The sequence below is a fragment of the Zonotrichia albicollis genome, chromosome 14 (assembly GCF_047830755.1).
Source record: "Zonotrichia albicollis isolate bZonAlb1 chromosome 14, bZonAlb1.hap1, whole genome shotgun sequence".
NCBI classification, from domain to species: Eukaryota; Metazoa; Chordata; class Aves; order Passeriformes; family Passerellidae; genus Zonotrichia; species Zonotrichia albicollis.
Window position 1 is genome coordinate 20,064,691 of NC_133832.1, and position 17,335 is coordinate 20,082,025.

The 17,335-nt window shown below is 50.1% G+C and overlaps 1 protein-coding gene across 9 annotated transcripts in view; it reads left to right on the forward strand.

Moving 5' to 3' along the window:
- The window catches only part of ATP11C (ATPase phospholipid transporting 11C (ATP11C blood group)), a 55,985-nt gene extending 39,684 nt beyond the window's left edge, over nt 1-16,301 (forward strand). For 3 of the 9 annotated variants that reach the window (XM_074551405.1, XM_074551406.1, XM_074551407.1), the window contains exons 22-29: nt 13-158; nt 514-573; nt 1,571-1,698; nt 4,043-4,178; nt 6,033-6,098; nt 6,883-6,986; nt 8,686-8,839; nt 13,007-16,301. In XM_074551405.1, the coding sequence (XP_074407506.1) occupies nt 13-158; nt 514-573; nt 1,571-1,698; nt 4,043-4,178; nt 6,033-6,098; nt 6,883-6,986; nt 8,686-8,839; nt 13,007-13,123 (911 nt within the window). In that variant the 3' untranslated portion in view covers nt 13,124-16,301. Of the gene's footprint in view, nt 1-12; nt 159-513; nt 574-1,570; nt 1,699-4,042; nt 4,179-5,497; nt 5,514-6,032; nt 6,099-6,882; nt 6,987-8,685; nt 8,840-10,421; nt 10,513-11,629; nt 11,726-13,006 lie in introns of those variants that run through there. The other 6 variants (XR_012582619.1, XM_074551408.1, XM_074551409.1 and 3 more) reach the window with 6 other exon arrangements.
- Nucleotides 16,302-17,335: the final 1,034 nt, after the last annotated feature.

Genomic DNA, 17,335 nt, shown 5'->3' on the forward strand with positions numbered 1-17,335 from the left:
CTTCTTCTGCAGGGATCAAGGGCAAGGAAGGACGCCAGGCCTCCAGGAACAGCGACTATGCTGTGCCAAAGTTTAAACACTTACGAAAACTGCTACTAGCACACGGGCATTTATATTATGTGAGAATAGCACACCTTGTACAGTATTTCTTCTATAAGGTAAGGGGCAGTGTGCAGCTGATCTTTGTTTATCCTGTGCATTTCTTTGGCAATAGAATAGAATAATGAACAGGATTAATGTGGGGGATATTCTGTAGTTGTTTTACCTCCCTGGGACAGGCTGTGTCTGCCATGTGCCTGTCCATTGAAAACAGAGCAATGTGAGCATTCTTCTCGTGTCTCCTGCAGATACTAACTGCTCACAGGATTGGTTTTGTGCTTGATTGAACAAGTGCCCTACCTTGTCTGATGTTGTAATGTCAGACACTAATGTCTGATAACAGGAAAAACTGCTTGGGTGTAGACCGAGAAGTCAAGTGCTTCCCTGCTGACCATTTGTCTTTTGTTTTCCCAGAACCTTTGCTTCATTTTACCACAGTTTTTATACCAGTTCTTTTGTGGATTCTCACAGCAGGTAACTTCCACTAATTTGTCTATAAAGGCAAGTTAAAAAGCAAGTGGCAGGATGAGGTCTGCTATCAGAGACTTGGCTTTTGGCATCCTGTCCCTTTACCACCTTGCTCTAGCACCAGATCTGGAACATAATATTTTGAAACCGTAACTGCAAAGAGAGCAATCTGCTTTCTTTCCTTTCCCATCCACCAGCCATAAACACAGGTGGGCACCTTCCTGAAGCAGTGAGAGAAGGGTTTGGCTGGTTTGTCACCACCTGGTTCTGCTACTTCTGCTTTTCTTACAAGAACAAGTTTTGAGCAGTTTCCTGATGTTGTCTCCTCTGCTGCATTTCAGTGCATTAAAAATGTCACTCAGAAGGAAGAACAGTTCATTCTCTTATGTCTTTTATAAAAAGACACACAATGAGTGTTACCAGAGCTTTGTTTAATCCAAGTAAACATCAGAGGGGCAGATCCATGTGTGAGTGGTTTCATGTGCTTGGAGATGAGAGCTTTGGCTTTAGTGTCAGCTTAAGGGGCTTTTGTGTCTATTTGGGCTCAAAAGTTACAGGAAGAGTAAATGGTGAGAGAGAGTGCTCTGCTTGTTTTGGCAGAAACACTCATCTTTTTAAAAAAAGGAGCTGTAGTTCCTCTAAAACAGTCTAGTCCTTAGAGAGCCACAGGAGGTACCAGATGTATTAACAGAAACAGCAGCACAGGAGCAGCAAGAGGAGAGCTGTGCTAAGGCTGCTCAGCCCTGTTTTTCTGGGGGATAAGCTGCAGGTGAGACCAGCCAGTTACAGAACTTGTGTCAGTGGGGCAGGTTCCTGGGCCCTGCAGGTGCCCTGTTCCCCTGCACTGCACAGAGCACAGCTCCATCCAGTGGGGCTGTGCTGGGTGACACAGGGAGGGATCTGTGTGACAGGGGTATGCAGGAGCTGCGAATTTATGGTTGCACTTCTTTGTGGAGAGGCCTTGTTCTGTCTGTCTCATGTGACCCTTTGTTCCTCCTCCAAGCCACTGTATGATGCTGCTTACCTGACCATGTACAACATCTGCTTCACGTCGCTGCCCATCCTGGCTTACAGCCTGCTGGAGCAGCACATCAGCATTGACACCCTGACCTCGGACCCTCAGCTCTACATGTGAGTACTGCTGGCCTGGGCTGGCCTCTGCCACCTGGGGTTTGGGTTTCTGGTGTCCCTGCCCTGTGTCAGGGATGGCATCACCACCGAGGGCAGGAAAAGCCATTCCTGTCCCTCTGCCTCAGCTGTTCTGCATTCAGGCTGAGCAGCCTTGTGTTTGCTGCCTGTTGCTGCTTGTTCATGCTCCCTGACAGTGTATGGTCTAGCAGACTGCACTGCTGTGTCTCTGAAGGGTAAACTGTAGGTGGAATTCATCCAGAAGGAAAATGGAGCTGTGAGAGTGGCCAGGCCATTCCCATTACCTTTGAGCCAGGCACGTGATGGAGCGTGTAATGCAGGCAGGGGAGGTGCAGCCTTCAGGAGGAAAACAGATCCATTCATGTTCAGCAAGATGAACGTTTCTGAAGCCCAGCTCAGGCAGGTGGTTTCTCAGCTTGTCCAAGTGGATGTGGTCCCCCAGGCTTCCCCTCCAAGGCCGGGTTCCCTTATCAGAACCCAGGAGCTCTGTTCATTGATCCACACACTGTGTTCTGCCACGTTGCCCAGGGAAAGGACAGCTCAGACTGTCTCCCTCTGCTTTGCCTGCTGCTTTCTCTCCTTGTTTGAGCAGGGAGAGGCTCCAAACTTGCCGAGGAGCAGAGATGCTTTCGCTCTTCCTCCCAGCCCTGCCACACACGTGCTTGGGGCAGCCCTTCAGCAGAGACTGAAGATGTTTTTTGGGGAAGCCCCTCTCTGTGCAGCCCTGTTGCCCATTCCCCACCTGGCAGTCGTCTCAGCCCTGGGGCAAAGCCAGGTCAGGGCTGCTTTGGGCAGTGCCAGCCCTGTCACTGGTGGGATGCTCCTCAGCAGTGGAGCTGTGTGTGCTTGAGCCAAGGGTGATTTCTGTGCAGGCAGCAAAGGGAAAGGGAATTATCAGGTGCCTGAAATCCTGTGTGAACGTTGCTTTAGGTACAAACAGCACTGAATGCAGTCAGAGCTGTAAGGCTGGGAAGGGGCTTGGGTGGTTTGGAGTGAACACTCAGAGCCAGGATTGATTAGAGCTCTGTATTCCTTCACTCCGTGGCGAAATGCCACCGTCTGGGTTTTTAAATGGCTTGGTAATTGAATATAGTGCGACAGAGAGCAGGAACAGCAGCCCCTGTGCCTTCCCCTGTGGGCTCTGTGCTCTCTGGGGTCTGTGTGTGCAGGGGAACAGCCTGGCTGGAATATTCATGGTTGGAATATTCCTGTGCTGGGTGCAGAGCGCCCGCTGCGCTGCTGCTGCTGCTGCTGGAGGGGGGGCTGAGCTGCTGCACTGCAGATCCTCACTCTGGAAAAGCTGTTTACCACCAGCACTGCAGGACAGAGATGGCAGTGCAAAACAGCTCACAGGGAGGAAGCTGCTTGTGTTTCTCTGCTTGCAGTGCCCCACACTTCCAGCCTGGTTTATCCTTGCTCCTTTCTCAGACCCAAGTTGTGACACGTTAGAGCATGGTCACAGCATCATCCTGTGTGGGTTTCAATAGGATCTCTTTTCAGAAATGCAGTTACAGGAGCCCAGCACCACACAGGTTTGCAAAGTGCATCTTGCTGAAAGGGGATGTATTGCTTTAGGGGTTAAGGAGAACAATGCAGAAAAGGTGGGGACTTTACAGAAAGTAATCTGGAAAGATAATGATGCAGGGAACTGTTTTTAACTCCCTCCTGCCCTGACAGCCACCCTCCACTCCCCAGGCCCTGTGTGTGGTCCCTGCAGAACACCTGCTGTGTTCCATCACAGCCCATCCATTGCTGCTGCTGCTGCCTCCGTGCCAGATCTCATCCTGTATTCAGCCAGGAGCCTCCTGCTACAACCCCTGTGATAAAAACACCCACCATACAATTCAGGAGGTTATTTTCAGCCTGTGCAGAAAAACACCACTTCAGGGAGCAGGACTTGCGGAGCTTTTCTCAAAACAGACTTTGTGCTTCCAAAACAAAAAGAGGGAAACACACCATGGATTTTATGTATCCCATACAGCTGCTCTTTAGCCTTACCCTGCTTTTAAAATTTAGCAGAAAATGTCAGATACCATGGGCAGCACGGGGGCTGGACAGGTTCAGGACAGCCTCTGTTGACTTTGTGCTTTTTTCATCCAAGCTACCTAGAGGAGAAAGACAAAACAATTCATATGCTGAACCCCTTGTGATTTCTCATGATCAGCAGCTGATATTAGAGGTGTTCTTTATGCCCTGACAGGTGTTTCTGTGGTTCCCCCTGGGCTCCTCCTGCAAGGGCTTGCCCCAGGCCCCCAGCCCTGCTGTGAGGAGCTCTGCAGCCCAGCCTGGCCCGTGCTGATGGTGCTGTTACTCCATCTCTTGGCAGGAAGGTGTCAGACAATGCCATGCTGCAGTGGAGGCCCTTCCTGTACTGGACCTTTCTGGGCGCCTTTGAAGGACTCGTGTTTTTCTTTGGGGTTTATTTTCTTTTCCAAAACTCATCCTTGGAAGACAACGGAAAGGTAACGGCCCCAAAGAGAGGAAGATGAGTGTTTGTGTTGTGTGCTGCCTCTGATATGCTGGCAGGGAATCTCTGCTTGAGCTGTGCACTGTGTCTCCAGTCTTGTCCGACAGTGGAGCCTTGCTTATGGTGTGATCCTGCAGCAAATGCTTGAAATAAAACATTTCCAGATCGCCATGGAAACGGGGCAGAGCTGGTTACTCTCACTAGGTAACAGGACTAGTCTCACACACAGCCCTGTTCAGCACAGCGGGCTCTGCACAGGGCTCTGCCCTGCTCTGTGGGATCCCAGGCACTGGCCCAGGGCAGGGCAGGCTCTGTCCTTCCCACCAGGGACAGCCTGAATTTCAGTGTATGCTGGCTGCTTGTGAGCAGCTGAACTGTCCCCCCTTGGTGGGATGGTGCTCCTTAGGGCAGCCCTGGTGCAGGGCTGCTTGTGTGCTGGGCCTGCCTGGGGCTGTGGCTCCAGCCTCTCTGCCCAGGGAGGGCTGGGCTGGCCCTTAGCTCCTGTTTTGGGGCCAGCACAAGTTCCTGGGGAAGCCTTTAGCTCCTGTTTTGGAGCCAGCACCAGTCCCCAGCTGCTGGTGGCACCAGGACGTTGTCCCTGCTGCCTCCTTGCTCGTGCCTCTGCTGTGGGGAGGAGCCCTTGCATTGCTGCGGGAGCTGCTGGGGTTAACTTGCACAGGAAGAGGAGGAAAAAAGATGGAGGTTTTTTTATTTTTCCTTTTTTCTCATTTTTTCTTGTTCTGCTGGTTAACTGAGTACAGAGCCAAGCATTAGTGCAGGGCAGCTGCTCAGATGGCCTGAGTGGTTTCAGGACCCTTTCCCCAAGGGAATGTGCAGTGTGTTATTAGATCTTGGCTGATGGGAAACTTCTTTGCACCATCACTTGTGACCCCTGAAAACACCAAAACTCTTCAGTGGCTAACACTTGGAGAAAAGCTGATGAAATGTGTGTGTGTATCCATACACTGCATCACTGCCAGCATTTATGGCCACAGCTACATGCAGCCAAGCCCCTGTATTGTCAGATCAGTGCTCTGCTGTATCTGTGGCCATTCTGGTTGGATTGGAATGAAACATGAAGCACTGATGTGCTCTGCAAATGCCTTCGGAAGTCAAATCTATGTGGCACTGCAGTAAGATCTGTGGTTATGTCCTCTTCTGTAAACACTTATGCCTGTAAGAACTGCTACCAGCAATTGTTCATAATATCCATGTATGTTTGATTGACTCGTTTTTCACTCCTATTGACTTTAATTTTTTTGCATTTTTTGGAAACTTTTACATTTCACTTTCTGTTTTAATGTATGCATTCAGAACTTGAGAGCCTTTGGTAAGCATCTCTCCCATTCATTGCCATCACTGGATTGATAGACAGTATCTGCTTTCCTTTGTGTGCCGAGTCCCCAGTTCCCACAGAGCAATCAGCTGGGGCAGCACCAGTGCCCACTGGTGCCCTCTGCCAGGGGACTGCAGAGAGATGATGAGGATGAGGAGGAGGATGATGGGTGTGGCGAGAAAGCAGAAACTGAGTAAATTGCCAAGAAACCCTGAGCTGCAGGTGGTGCAGTGCCTTGTGTCCTCATTGACATTGCTGTTAGTAGGAGGCTGTCCCTGTCACATCCCAGCTCTGTCACCTGTGTGTGTGTGGCACTGCATGGCTCAGGGTGGCGTGCGGAGCTGTGAGCGTCCCTGTGCCTCTGTCCCTCTGTCCTTCTGTGCCTCTGTCCCTCTGTCCCTCTGTCCTTCTGTGCCTCTGTCCCTGCCTCCCCTGCTCCCTCGTGTCCCTGGCCCCGTGCTGTGCCTCCCCAGAGGGCCAGCACGCTGTGGCAGTGCCCCGTGTGTTTTGCAGGTGTTTGGGAACTGGACCTTTGGGACGATTGTCTTCACCGTGCTGGTGTTCACCGTCACTCTCAAGGTCAGCACCTCCCTTCCCTTTCCTCGCTGGCCTCTCCAAGGCTGGTGTGCTCTGTGAAATCGTGGCCTGAATGGGCTGGAAATAGTGTCTGAGTATTTCCCACCACACTCAAGTCTTCTCCCGTAGAGGCAGAACCTGCTTACTTTCTTTTGTGCAGTCTGTGGCCCTTAAGTATGTATTCCTTTTTTGTGTTTGTTCTGTTTAAATTATTTTTCTATTCTTCCCCTCTTTTGAGGACTGCAGTTGGTTATGGTTGACTCTCCCCCACGCTTTCACCTCTTGATGCTCAGTTCCAGCAAGAGGAGAGGAGCAATAGAGAATTTGGGTTTGTCCACCTTGTTTCAGACAAGGCTGAGTGCCAAAGTGATCACAAAAGCACACGTGTCAAATAACAATAGCAAATCTATTTTGTTTCATGGAGCTTTCCAGAACAAACTGTTTGCATAAGACCTTACAAAAGGTCTTTTGTGTTTGGTTCAGGACAGCAGGTGGTGACAAGAGGCAATTACAGTCCCTGTAACCTTTAGATGTTTCTTTCCTGTAGGATCAGGGGTTGCATCAAATTTATTCCATTTAAAAGTGTCAGTTACAATTAGAATGCCACTGTTTCCCTGCTAACATTGTGCCGGATTGTGGACATTGAAAATGTTTGTCCTGGTGCCCATATGCACACAGGTAGCTGTTTGGAGAACCTTCAAGCTTAATGTGAAACCAGTCTGAAATGTCAGATAAATGCAATGCACTGTGCATCTAAAGCCTGTTTTGTCTCTCTTTGTTCCCACAGCTAGCGTTAGATACCCGATTCTGGACGTGGATGAACCACTTTGTGATTTGGGGCTCCCTTGCTTTCTATGTGTTTTTCTCATTCTTTTGGGGAGGAGTCATTTGGCAAGTATCGTTTTCTTTCCCCTGCCCTTTGCTGGGGCAGTGCCCAGCGCTGGCTCTGGCAGGGCAGTGCCCGCTCCTTAGGGCATCCTGAGACTGGCAGTGCCAGGGGGTGTGTAGGGCAGTGCCAGGGGGTGTGTGCAGCCTGCTCCTACCTAGGAGACTGGCAGTGCCAGGGGGTGTGTAGGGCAGTGCCAGGGGTGTGTGCAGCCCTGCTCCTACCTAGGAGACTGGCAGTGCCAGGGGGTGTGTAGGGCAGTGCCAGGGGTGTGTGCAGCCCTGCTCCTACCTAGGAGACTGGCAGTGCCAGGGGGTGTGTAGGGCAGTGCCAGGGGTGTGTGCAGCCTGCTCCTTCCTAGGAGACTGGCAGTGCCAGGGGTTGTGTAGGGCAGTGCCAGGGGTTGTGTAGGGCAGTGCCAGGGGTGTGTAGGGCAGTGCCAGGGGTGTGTGCAGCCCCGATCCTTCCTCTGCCCCCACCCACACCCCCCAAAAGGCAGTGCTGGAGGAGGGCTGGTGCACCACAAGAGGGTTTGAGGAGCCCAGCAGAGGGATTGTTCTCAAAGAGAGAACACCCTGGGCATCATCCAGGTGCTCAGCTTGGGCAGGGGGCGTTTGCCTTTCTGCTGCTTGAGGCTCTTTATTGGGAGGTTCTAGACTGAACCTTTTAGGGTCTGTTTGTGCATGTGGAGGAGAGAGACAAAGAACTTGTGGTGGAAGGAACCTCAGTGAAACAGAAGGAACAGGTGAGGCAGGTGCAGAGCAAGGGGACCTGGCCCTGGGACAAGCAGGAGAGAGTCAGGTCCTGGTGTTGAAACGAAGAAATTCTCATTGACTGGAGTGCACTCAGGATGGCAGGTTTAGTGTGTTGCAAAAGCAGGTGACATTAGTACATTACAAACATGACAGTTTTGTATTTCCTGTGCTGCAGTAAATGTTCAGTTGACACAGCATCTCTGTTTTACCCCTTTGCTTTGCCATGGGATATTGGCTGGATCCCTGATCCAGCAGCCTGCTAATAAGGATGTAGAACAGATTTCAGTATTTTCTGTGGGGGTCACAAGCTTTAGCTCCTGAGTTAACTCTTGCTGACCAACAGATCCAGGTCTGCAGTCTAGCCACATCTCTATGCTCAATGTGAGCTTTCTGCTGAAAACTCTTTCTACTGTTTAACTTGCATAGCTCAATATTTTTGATCCAACAGTAAGCAAAAACTGCTTTGGGATCCTTGTCACGAGTTATTGATGAGGTGTTTTTCACAAGCAGCTGTTGGTTGCTCTCCCTCATCAAGGAAAGGAGGAAGGGGCAAATAACCTGTTGTGATTGAGAAATCACAGTGGACTGGATTTCCACTATCAAAACCAAACCAGAAGCTATAGCAAAGCCTGACACTGAAATAAAATGACCTGGTTTTTGATGAAGTGAATAATTTATCAGTGATGGTGGTTAAATTCAAACCCCTTCCCACCCTGAAAAGAAACAGATGTGGAAGATGCAAAATGGATCATGACACTCTTCCAGAAATAATGCAGCTGGAGGAGGAGATGCATTAGGAGAGGGATGGGCAGTGTGTTTCTGTGCTGTGTCCATCTCTGTCTGAAAGGGAGACACAACTGCTAATAGCTTCACCTGAAGTCTCCTTTGGTTGTGATCTTCTGGGAAAACCCATGTTAACCAGAATTTATTTGTATCCTTTCTTTTCCAGGCCTTTCTTGAAGCAGCAAAGAATGTATTTTGTATTTGCTCATATGCTGACTTCTGTTTCCACATGGCTGGCAATAATTCTCCTGATCTTTATCAGCCTTTTCCCAGAAATTCTTCTAATAGTTTTAAAAAATATAAAAGAGAAAAATCATCAGGTAAGGAACGAGGTGATGTGTCACACTGTGTTTTTAGGAAGACTCTTCTCACCCTTAGGCACCAGATGAACCTTTAACAATACCACGTACTACTCACATCTCAAGGAAGGCTTTTCTAGAGTCTTGCCTTGCTATTTCACGTGCCAGAAGTGTCAAAAAGTTATTCCAGAAATCCTGCCTAGATCTGCAGCAGGGAGAGAGTCAGCCTGTGCCTTCCCTGGGGGGGAGTGTGGTGTCTCCTGGGGAAGAGCGTGAGCCTTGTCCAGCCTGAACTGGCCACCAAACACACTTTATCCTGTCCTGAGAACAGCTGCTTGTTTTAGTGTCAGAAAAGCAGGCTGCTCCCCGGTGTGTGCCCAGGTGCTGGGCAGTGGGAGCAGGGTCAGGTCTGGTCCCAGCTGGGGTTTTTCTGTGCCAGGGCTGCAGAGGGCACAGCTGAGGGCACACGGGCTGGGCTCAGTCAGGAACCCCCAGCCTGGTTCTTGAGGGAGTCACAGGAGGGTTTGGGTTGGAAGGCTCCCTAAAATCACCCAGTTCCAGCCCCCTGGCGGCAGGGATGCCATTCCCAGATCAGGGTGCCCAGGGCCCCATCCTGGCCTTGAACACTCCCAGGGATGGGGCATCGCTGAAGCTGAAAACAGGGGAGATGGCAGCAGAGCTGTGGTTGTGTTCTGTGAGGATCCCTGTAACTTCCTCCATTTGGGTATGATTTAATCGTTCCTAGCTGGGCACCCCTGTTGAATGGGCTGGGAGAGAGTTGCTCTGAGCTGCAGACATGGGAGAGCTTGGGGCTGTGCCCTGGCAGGTGCCCTGGGGGTTTCTGAGCCCCAGCTCAGCTCACCTGGGAGGTGTGACCCACTTTTGCCTTCAGCTGCTGAGCAAAGATCCGTCCCCTCTTGCAATACTGACTTTCAAGAGTGCTTTTTATTCATGTAACAAAGGCTCTTGTGAAATCACTTAGCAAAGCAAAGTCAGTGTCAGCTAGAAAGTCTCTTCAGATGTGCATCCCAAACTAAACACAGGCTGAGCCATATTTAAATGTACATTTTGAGTAAGAGCTTTATTGTAAGTGCCTGAAGGAGATACCAGCTCTGGATATCTGTGCCAGCCATCAGACACCACAGTCAGCTGCCTGATTTGTAAAGGCATCTAGGACCAGGTAGATGAATTCAAATCAAAGCCCTTGTTAAGAATCCTGACCTTAATATTGAAATAAAATAAAGATCAGTGTCCCAAGGGAAGCATACAGTGAAAACCAAAATTAGGGACATTGTATGGGAGCCTGAACCACAGCTTGGTGGCCAAGGGTCCCTTCTGGAAGGGGAGGACAGACTTAGGCCAGGTGGTTGGGCATTTGCTCTTGATCCCAATGGAACAGGGTTTCACCCCCAGTGTCCTATAACAGCACCTCAGCTCTGCTCAGCCTTTATTAAATTTTCTGTGTGGTAACGTGGTGGTTGTTTTTATTTTGTTTTGGTTCTGTTTGTTTTTTTAACTGCAAGGCGCATTTGTGTTTTCCTTGGTTTCTGCCTTTCTCTTTCTTGTACTGCAATTTTCTGTCTTTTGTGCTGTTGTGAACTAGGTAACGAAGCGCCTTCCTTCCTCAGGAACATCCACTATCTTCATGCTTTCTCAAACTTCCAGCAATCACAGCTTTTCTTGGAGTGAATAAGGTGATTTCCTTTCTGAGTCGCAATGTGTTGCTTGCTCACTGCTCTTCCTTCTAATGCCTAACTCCTGAAAACCCCCCTTTAGTTGTGCTCACACAGCAGAACCTCGCTTTCCCGCACCTTCTGCCTTAATTTAAATCTTCTGCTTCAATATTTGTCTGTCTCTTGCCCTTGGTCTCCTGCTGCAGCTCAGGTGGGTGAGCTGGTGGTGCTCAGGGTGTCCAGGTGAGGTGGGCACACACAAAGCTGGTTACACTCTCCTTCCCTGCTGTAGCTGTGTGTTAGTGGACCAGACAGGAGTGGGACAAGGTGGAATTAGTGTTGGTTGTCCTCTGGGTGAATTGTCAAATGGCTCAGGCTTGTCTGGCCTAGGAGGAGCTTCCCCAGTCCATCCATTGTCAGTGCTGCTGTTGTTCTTTGTGTGAGTGACCAAGCCACAGCCCACAACCCTCACACCAAGGACCTGCTGACAGTTGTAAAACACCAGTTGTGTGGAGATGGGGATGTCTGCTGCTCCCTCAGAAGCACCTGCAGTGTGAATCTGCAGACACTGTGGGGAGCAGGGCAGTTTCTGTGCACCTGCCATGCCCCTGGCACTGCAGAGCCAGGCAGTGCTGCCCCATCCTGTGGGAAATTGGGAGCTGTGAGAGGGGCTGTGTGTCCTGCCCTGCTCGTGTGCTGTGTGTCTGTCTGTCAGAGGGGCTGTGTGTCCTGCCCTGTGTCACAGGCAGGCTCAGGGCTGTGTGCTGTGTGTCTGTCTGTCAGAGGGGCTGTGTGTCCTGCCCTGTGTCACAATCAGGCTCAGGGCTGTGTGTCTGTCTGTCAGAGGGGCTGTGTGTCCTGGCTGTGTGTCCTGCCCTGTGTCACAGGCAGGCTCAGGGCTGTGTGTCTGTCTGTCAGAGGGGCTGTGTGTCCTGGCTGTGTGTCCTGCCCTGTGTCACAGGCAGGCTCAGGGCTGTGTGCTGTGTGTCTGTCTGTCAGAGGGGCTGTGTGTCCTGCCCTGTGCCACAGGCAGGCTCAGGGCTGTGTGTCTGTCTGTCAGAGGGGCTGTGTGTCCTGCCCTGTGTCACAATCAGGCTCAGGGCTGTGTGCTATGTGTCTCTTTGCCTCGCTGTTGCAGAGCAGCAGGAGGGCACCTGATTCATTGTCGGCCAGACCTTCTGTCAGACCTCTTCTTTTAAGAACATTCTCAGATGAGTCTAATGTGTTGTAACAGGTACCCTGTCCTGAGGATTGGGATGGTTTTAAAGGCATTGATTAACCAAATGTAACCCCCTCCAAATCAATTAAACCGTGGTTCTTGTAATCCTCTTGGCTCTCGGTGTGGGGCACCTGTCCTTGTGGAATGGAGATGCAATACTTGGGATGCATTTTAATTTGGGGATGAACTATCCAACTTCAGAATCCCATATCTGTACAGATCCTTTCAAGTATTTGGCAAAATGTAAACAAATCTTTCAATCTAACTGCTACTCCAGTCTCATATTAGCACAGAATTTAATGTGAGAGTGCAGTCTGAATTGTGCTAACACTGGTTATAAAAGCTGATAGGTTTACAGTGAAGGATGGAAATCTCAGTTGTTAAAATGATTCCAGTATTGCATCTGAATGGTACCAGAATCCCTTTCTCTAGGGTGCATGCTGCTCTGTCAGATAGAAATAAGTATGTTTTAATTCATCTGCACAGATGGGAACTAAACACACGGACTTGTCTGTGTGTGTCAGCACATGGGACAGAGGCCTGTCTGGGTGTCCGTGTGTCTGCACACACACAGAGCATCCTCCTACGGGTTGATTTTAAACTCTGTAGTAAGCCAACAGCAGAATAAGAGAAGTAAAAGTGCCTAATTGAATTCACAATTCTGCATTAGGGGAGATGTTATGTGTGGTGAGCTGCAAACATAAACCTGCAGACGGTCTGCGAACCTCCTGCACCTCTGTGCCCACCCCTGCTGCTAAAGCAGTCAGATTTATGGGCATGGCAGGGCCAGCAGCAGCCCTGCCAGGCTCCGGTGCAGCCAGCCCTGCCAGGCTCCGGTGCAGCCAGCCCTGCCAGGCTCCGGTGCAGGCAGCCCTGCCAGGCTCCAGTGCAGGCAGCCCTGCCGGCTCCAGTGCAGCCAGCCCTGCCGGCTCCAGTGCAGCCAGCCCTGCCAGGCTCCAATGCATCCAGCCCTGCCGGCTCTAATGCAGCCAGTCCCTCCCCACTGACGTTAGGTGGTGCTCTCCACCGCCACACACTGGTGCAGACTGGTGTGGGAGTGGCTGGATAGGGGACAGTGGAGCAGATGCCACTTTTGGACTTCATGCAGCATTTTGCAAATTGTGAAAATTTATTTATCATCTGATTACTTGGTTGTGAATGATATTTGGCACTTTTATCATGGCCTAATCATTCTTCTTCTCCTATATATTTTATTTTAATAACCCAGGGAAAGGTTTATGGGTTTGGGAATGTAACAGTTGCAATACATGTTTGTTGTCCTTCTGATTTTTGCAGGCTGGCCCCTTTGATCTGCCTGTGTTAGTGTCATACAAACGTATAGAGAATGGTTATGTGAAGGCTGAAGATGCTGTTACTAATTTGGCAGAAAGATATCCTCTCAGGATACCTTAAAGTGCTCCACACAGACGTTGTCATGCTGTAGGAACCCATGGTTTTAACCTGGCAGTGACCTTTGATGGCACCAAGGACTGCGAGCAGCCTGCTGGGAGAGCAGCCAGGGCACTGGCCCCACGTCAGGCTTTGGTCTTGAGGCTTCCCTGCCCTCCCAGAGAAACCAGTTCTGCCAAATCCTGCATCATTGGAGCTGGGACAGCATCGTTAGGAGCTCACCCCAACAGCATGGATCGAATGCAGGAGTGCAGTGCCAGCCCCATCTCTCTGGGGCTCTGTGCCCGCTGCGGATGTGCCCCAGAGCAGCAGGGCTGCTCACGCTCCTGCTCTGCCTGACCAAAGAAGTAGCACAGACTCCAACCCAGTAACATTCCCCTGCAGCCCTGAAGGCACTGGGACGAGGCTGCTGCCCTCAGAAGGTGGATTGAGCCCTGGAGCACCACTGGTGCTGGTGCTGGGCTGTGCTGCCTCGCTGGCAGCTGCCATCCCCAGCCACGGGTGCCCACATGGACACGGCAGGATCACTGAGAATTCAGGAGAAACCTTTGCCCCTCTGTCCTGCAGGTGGAGCTGGAAACAGTCTGTGGTCTGGCCACAGCAGTGGTGTCCATGTGAAGACCTGCAGTGCTGGAAGTGCCAGAGCATCCTCCCACAAGCGGCTTGCTGCTGGGTTTATTCCTGCTGCAGAGTGAAGAAAAGGTTGTTCTGTGGCTGTTTGTGATGGCAGGAAGCTTTGTGGGGGAAAAAGGAATCCCAGAAGCTGGGCTGTGCCAGACTCTGAGCCCCAGTGCCCAGGCTCCTCTGCTGTGCTTGCATTACTGCACTGTGCTGTGGCTCCAACACTTTAGAGGGTGAGGGTCAGTGTGGTCCTTGGCTGATCCCAGGGACATGGGCTGTGCCTGTCAACCTGCAGGTGCATGAAACTGCATCTTGAGTTATTTGCACTAAGAAAAAAGAAGACAGTTTGAAATTGAATACATGAACCTGATTTCATTTTACATTTTTTTTCAAATTGGCATGTTCTTTTCAAATCTACCTGTACCATGGTAGTAGGAACTTTCCTGTTTAGGTTCTGCACAGCAAAGGTGAGATGCCTGACTCTCAATGTTTTTTTTTTGTCTGATACTTCATGTGTGGCAAGAGCAGCTTGTTTTGTTGTGTGAAGTCACGAGCAGTGACAGAGCGGGCTGTGTGTCCTGCTGGGTGCTGTGGCAGTCCTGCCTCGTGCTGATGTCCCCCAGAGGAGCTGCTTGGGGCTCCTTTCAGAAGCAGCAATCTCTGCACTGCCGCTGGGTTTGGCTCCTGCTCGCTCAGCTTGGTCAACAGAACCATTTGGGACAGACAGAACATTCCCCTCACCAAATGTTGTGGAACTGCAGGCTGTTAATTGTTGGAAGAACCAAGCCTTGCTCTCTGGCTGCCGTCCCTGCGGTTCGGCTGCGGCTGGTGCGGATCGGCTGCTGGCAGATCCTCTGGTGCACCATGAGGAGGTTGGATGGCCTTACCTGAGTGGGAGAGGGCAGTGCTCAGTCCCTGGGGCTGCCCTGCCCTCGCCCAGCGCGGGAGGGATGGATGGAAGGATGGACAGGAGCACTGTACCGTACACTCTGCACTGGCCTCGCACGAGCGGCGTCCGCGCTCGGCTCCTGCTGCATGCGGGGCAGGAGCTGCACTGCCAGCATGTGCCCACGGGCAAAGCCCTCATCTCCTGCTTCTGTTTGCTTTTCCCATTTTCCTAGCTCATTTCACAGACCTAGAGTTCGACTTGCAGCCCTTGTCCCGTGCTCAGCTTTCCCTGCAGAAATGTGGTGCCTACAGATCAAGTATGTGATGAATACAATGGAGATGTGCTCTATATGCCAAATCTAACCATTCTCCTTAAATACACGGTTGCTGACTTGTGTTTACATAACCTCTGAAAAATGGGCACTAAAATGCCTCATTCCTGTGATTCAGAACCATTCCAAGCCCGAATGGTCCCAAGCTTGACACCTTGCTTCTCAGTGTGCTTTGTGTCATGCTCTGCTCCAGGGGTCAGAGTCTGCTCCCCTGGGATTCCATTGGTGTCAGTGGGAGCAGTGGAACCTGACGTGTGTGTGAACTGTTCAAATAGTCACAAAACCAGGATCATTCCTGCTGCCTGTCTCAAGTCAGAGCCTTCTGAGAACCAAATCTTTCTCTTGGCCTTTCCAAGTGTCCTGTCTCCAGCCGGAACGAGCCATTGCAATAGCTGAACGTTCAAACCCAAGGTGTGCAGGGTGCAATTCATGTGGAATGTCCTGAATAGCAGCTCTTTTGGGGAAAATGCAGTTTTTCTTGGGCTTGGATCTTCAGGTAGTGCACTGGTGTGGGGCTGGGTGCCAGGGCAGCCAGGCTGCCCTGGTCCTGCAGGAGAGCTGATCCTTGTCCCCCAGCAATGGCAAAGCCAGAATTCCGATTGCTGTGGGTGACTCGGGGGGCACAGGAGCCCCTCGAGGCTGGAGAGGGGCAGGAGAGGGGCTGCTCCGGCTGTGAGGTGTGGGGCAGCAGGACAGCAGTGGCACAGGGATGCTCTGGTGGGGTCCCTGCTGCGCTCACGGTGCCCTCAGGTACTGTAAAGGTCAGTACAGGCTTTTCGGTGGAGGAACTTGAAGGAAAAAAGGCTGGGCTTTTCTCATCGTAATTTGTTGAAGTTTTATCACTGACTAGTGACACTGAAAGATAAGGAAAGTAATTAAGATTCCCTCTAAAACTCTTATGTGATAACAGCGGAGCTTGGTGTAGTCATAGCGACTTCTCAAAAACTAATCCTAATCATTATGAGAATATTATAAATGACTTGGAATTGCATAAAAGCTTCAAATTGAATTTGTATACACACAGTTGAAAATTTTTCCTAATACTGCACCATTTATCCAATTTCCCAGCTATAAATTTTTTTAAAAAACCATGTAGTGTATAGAAAATGTAAATTATATACAGGCAATGAGCAGATACATTTTCAGCTTCTTGCAAAGAAAAAGGACTGCAACCTTACATTTTTTTCACTTTAATGCAATTTTATACATTTATGTTGCTTTATATCAAGGAAATTGAATGTGAATGTTACCTTTTATGAATGCAACTTGCTCTTTTTTCATTACAGAAACTTTTGTTTGAAGTAATCAATAAACTTTGGTATGTTGTTCTGATTAATATATATTTGTTGTCTCTCTCATCTCCTTGGATACTCCCAGGGGTTTTCCAGGGCAGTGCTAGGGGCACAATCAGCATTTTCATGATGGGGCAGGTGCCAGCAAGGCCATGCTTGGTTGTGTGTTGTGGAGCAGCATTTGCCTAAGGAAACACTGCTTGCTTCTCATACATTTCTATTTTTCCAGCAGTGTATTAGCATTTGTGGGTATCAGCTGCTGCACATAGCTGGCCTGTGTGCTCTCAACTCATTTCCCTCAAAATGAACGTTTAATTATGAAAGTGAATCCTGTGAATGAAGTGAATAAATTGATTTCACTTTCTAGAATAGGTGAATCCAGGGCTTCAGCTGACATTAGGAACTGATGCAGGTCCATGTGCCTGATTTCCATTCATGAAGTGTCTTCCTTGCTGCTGTTTTGGTGCTTGGTTCTGTGTCGTGCTTGTAATAAGTAATTTTTAGTTCAAAGCCTCAGAATACACAAATGAGGTTTGCAAAGCGCCTGGTGCTGGTGAGGTTCAGGCCCAATATTTGCATTGATGAAATTCCAACAACACGAGGAAACTGCTAAAGCACGACTCACAGTGTTTGTATAATGCACAAGAAATATATAGGCTTAACTTTCTTTTTAAGGACACGGGTCTGTTTCAAGCTGAGATGTTTGTAATGAGAAACTGACAGTTTGAAAAATTCTGTTTTGGCTGCTTGGGTGCCTGCAGCTCCCATCAGGCACCGCAGGACAGATGGCTGAGCTATTTAAAACAAGCTCTAACCTTTCCTGAGTACTATTGGAAACCAGATACACGCATTGAGGATCTGAACAGCAGCAGGAGCGGTAGTGAAGTGTCTGCAGGGTGGGGAGGCTCTCGCTGAGCGGGCTGGCAGCACAGGAGCTGTGGGTGCCAGTGATGGGCGCTGAGCGCAGGGCACCAGTGCTCAGCAGGCACCAAAATCAGCAGTTCAAACCCCGTGCAGCCCTCGTTGGAAAGAAGAGGCAGTGTCGTGCTGTAAGGTGATTTTTTACAAGGACAGCAGGGTTT